We start from the raw sequence: 3221 nt of genomic DNA, 5'->3' as shown, positions 1-3221 counted from the left end.
ACCAGGTTTCACCATGTTGACCAGGCTGGTCTGGAAGCCCTGGCCTCATGTGATTTGCCCACCTCGGCCTCCCAAAGTGCTGGGATTACAGGCCTGAGCCATTGCATCCGGCCCTCAATGACTTTTCTATGCACTGTGTTTGTTACCAGGTCTTTGTGGATGATGACACTATTTTCCAAATGAAGACTCTGAAGCCTTAAGACAAAACTTTTAAAAAAGAGATCATAGAGCAGCCAAGATGGTGAAGCAGATCGAGAGCAAGACTGCTTTTCAGGAAGCCTTGGACGCTGCAGGTGATAAACTTGTAGTAGTTGACTTCTCAGCCACGTGGTGTGGACCTTGCAAAATGATCAAGCCTTTCTTTCATTCCCTCTCTGAAAAGTATTCCAACGTGATATTCCTTGAAGTAGATGTGGATGACTGTCAGGATGTTGCTTCAGAGTGTGAAGTCAAATGCATGCCAACATTCCAGTTTTTTAAGAAGGGACAAAAGGTGGGTGAATTTTCTGGAGCCAATAAGGAAAAGCTTGAAGCCACCATTAATGAATTAGTCTAATCATGTTTTCTGAAAACATAACCAGCCATTGGCTATTTAAAACTTGTAATTTTTTTAATTTACAAAAATATAAAATATGAAGACATAAACCCAGTTGCCATCTGCGTGACAATAAAACATTAATTCTAACACTTTTTAAAAAAAAAAAAAAAAAAAGAGATCATAGATTGAAATGTGATAAAGGTGTCATTCATGAAATTAACAGAAATCATCAGCACTGTAAAAAAGCAGATGTCAAAAAACAGACAAAACCTAGTGAAAATACACTGGCACTCACATGCTCTTAGGAAAGTAAGCCTTCTAATTAGGACTGTGTGCCATTATCACTTCTATTTTGTAAAATTGCCCATTTTTATGTAAATGCTAGCCATTTTCAGTTTTACTCAGTAAAAAAACTTAGATTTTGTAACTGCAAACTTCATACTCTGCAACTGATGTTTATCAATAGGACCAATGGATACAAATGTCATGTCATAACTTTATACTGTAAGTAAGCATTGCTCCACTGTAAGTAAGCATTGCTCCAAAGAGAGTCACTTAGCAGACATTCAATACATAATTTTTGTTATATATAAAAAATAAGCCACGCACTGTAACTCAGCCTTGTAATCCCAGCACTTTGGGAGGCCTAGGTGGGACGATCGCCTGAACTAAGGAGTTTGTATATATGTATTATATAACATATATAATACATATGTTATATATGTTATAACTGGGCAACATAGGGAAACCCCCATCTCAAAAAATTTTTAAAAATTAGCCAGGCATGGTGGCACAGGCTTGTAGTCCCAGCTACTCAGGAGGCTGAGGTGGGAGGATTGCTTGAACTTGGGAGGTTGAGGCTACAGTAAGCCATGATCATGCCATGGCACACTCCAGCCTGGGTGACAGAGCAAGACCTTGTATCAGAAAAAAAGAAAAAAAAGGTAAACAAAACAAAAAAAATTAGGTGGAGGAAGATAATCTCTGAAAGACTTAAACATTTAAGTATTGTATAAGTATTAGACCACAAAAGTAAGCAATCCCAGCAATGATTTATCTATGTCAAAATAATCTTACTCACAGCTGCAAAATCACACAAGGGTTTTGAGTATTGCAGCAGAGACAGCTAATTGTACACCACGAGTCCTCTCATGTGATAGAACTGTAACCAGGAAGTCTCTGCCCAGCAAGAGACTGTATTTCCTAGTACCTCCCTACCTCCAAGTGGAGCCATGTGACTGATACTTACAATCAGAATGAAGTGTCTCACTCCTGGCCAAGGCAGTTAAGAAATGGGTGTGTTTCTCCACATGTTCTCTTCCCCTGCCAGCCAGCTAGGTGTAAAGAACTTGAGGCCCTAGAGAATGAAGCCACCAGATGGAAAGGGCCGGGATTCCTGAATCACTTGTGATGGAGGGCTGACTACCAACAAGAAACATCTACATGGGACTGCTAAAGGAGTACAAAATAATCCCAGTGGAGTGGGAGCAGAAAAAAAAGTTACAAAAGAAAGAAAAAAACAGAAGAATAAAAACAATTTTTAAATTCCATTTTGTGAAGTCTCTGAAAACTACAGCTAATATTAACATAGATACTAAGCTATTTTGAAGCACTGAAGCTCTAAGCAGGCATCAGGAACATTTTGGGCCTTAGGAGAAAAAAGAGCAAGTTTCATGTTTACTGTTTTTTCCCTATTCCCATGCAGAGCCCAGCAGCAGGCAGTGAGTATGTGATGAATAATTGAATGGATGGTAAATAAACAAATTAACAGATGAATGGATGAGTGAATGGATGGATAAATTAGGAGTTCACATAAAAGTTGTCTTATTTCATTTTCTGTTGCTCTAAATGGAATATCACAGATGGGGTAATTTATTAAAAAGATGTTTATTTGGCTCATGGGTTCCAGAGGCTGAGAAGTCCAAGAGCATGGCACCAGCATCTGGTGAGGCTCATCTCATGGCCAAAGCCAGAGATGGAAGGCATCACATGGCAAGCAAGCAAGCACATGAAACAGAGTGGGGAATTGGGGTTGAACTTATCCTTGTATCAGGAGCCCACTCCCTCTAAAACTAAGCCACTCCCATAATAATGGCCTTAGTCCATTCAGAGGGCTGAGCCCTCATGGCCTAATTACCTCTTAAAGGCTCCACCTGTTGGCCAGGCACGGTGGCTCACGCCTGTAATCCCAGCATTTTGGGAGGCTGAGGCAGGTGGATCATGAGGTCAGGAGATCGAGACCATCCTGGCTAACACGGTGAAACCCCGTCTCTACTAAAAATACAAAAAAATTAGCCGGACATGGTAGCGGGTGCCTGTAGTCCCAGCTACTTGGGACGCTGAGGCAAGAGAATGGCGTGAACCCGGGAGGCAGAGCTTGCAGTGAGCTGAGATAGCACCACTACACTCCAGCCTGGGCGACAGAGGGAGACTCCGTCTCAAAAAAAAAAAAAAAAAAAAATTAGCTGGGTGTGGTGACACGCGCCTGTAATCCCAGTACTCGGGAGGCTGAGAGGCACGAGAATTGCTTGTACCCGGGAGGTGGAGGTTGCAGTGAGCCGAGATCGTGCCACTGCACTCCATCCTGGGCGACAGAGTGAGAGTTCATCTCAAAAGAAAAAAAAGAAAAACTGATTTTATATGAAAAATTTCAGACGATGCAAAGATACATATTGACATTTGT

At 41.4% G+C, this 3221-nt stretch overlaps 1 protein-coding gene across 1 annotated transcript; it reads left to right on the top strand.

The window, feature by feature from the left end:
* Positions 1-209: 209 nt before the first annotated feature.
* LOC129038549 (thioredoxin) lies at positions 210-690 on the top strand. Its single transcript, XM_054491683.2, has one exon. The coding sequence runs from the start codon at positions 239-241 to the stop codon at positions 554-556; it is 318 nt and encodes a 105-aa protein (XP_054347658.1). The 5' UTR covers positions 210-238; the 3' UTR covers positions 557-690.
* Positions 691-3221: the final 2531 nt, after the last annotated feature.

The sequence above is a fragment of the Pongo pygmaeus genome, chromosome 5 (genome assembly GCF_028885625.2).
Source record: "Pongo pygmaeus isolate AG05252 chromosome 5, NHGRI_mPonPyg2-v2.0_pri, whole genome shotgun sequence".
NCBI lineage: Eukaryota > Metazoa > Chordata > Mammalia > Primates > Hominidae > Pongo > Pongo pygmaeus.
Note: the sequence above shows the minus strand (reverse complement) of the source record. Positions and strands in the feature narration are given on the sequence as shown.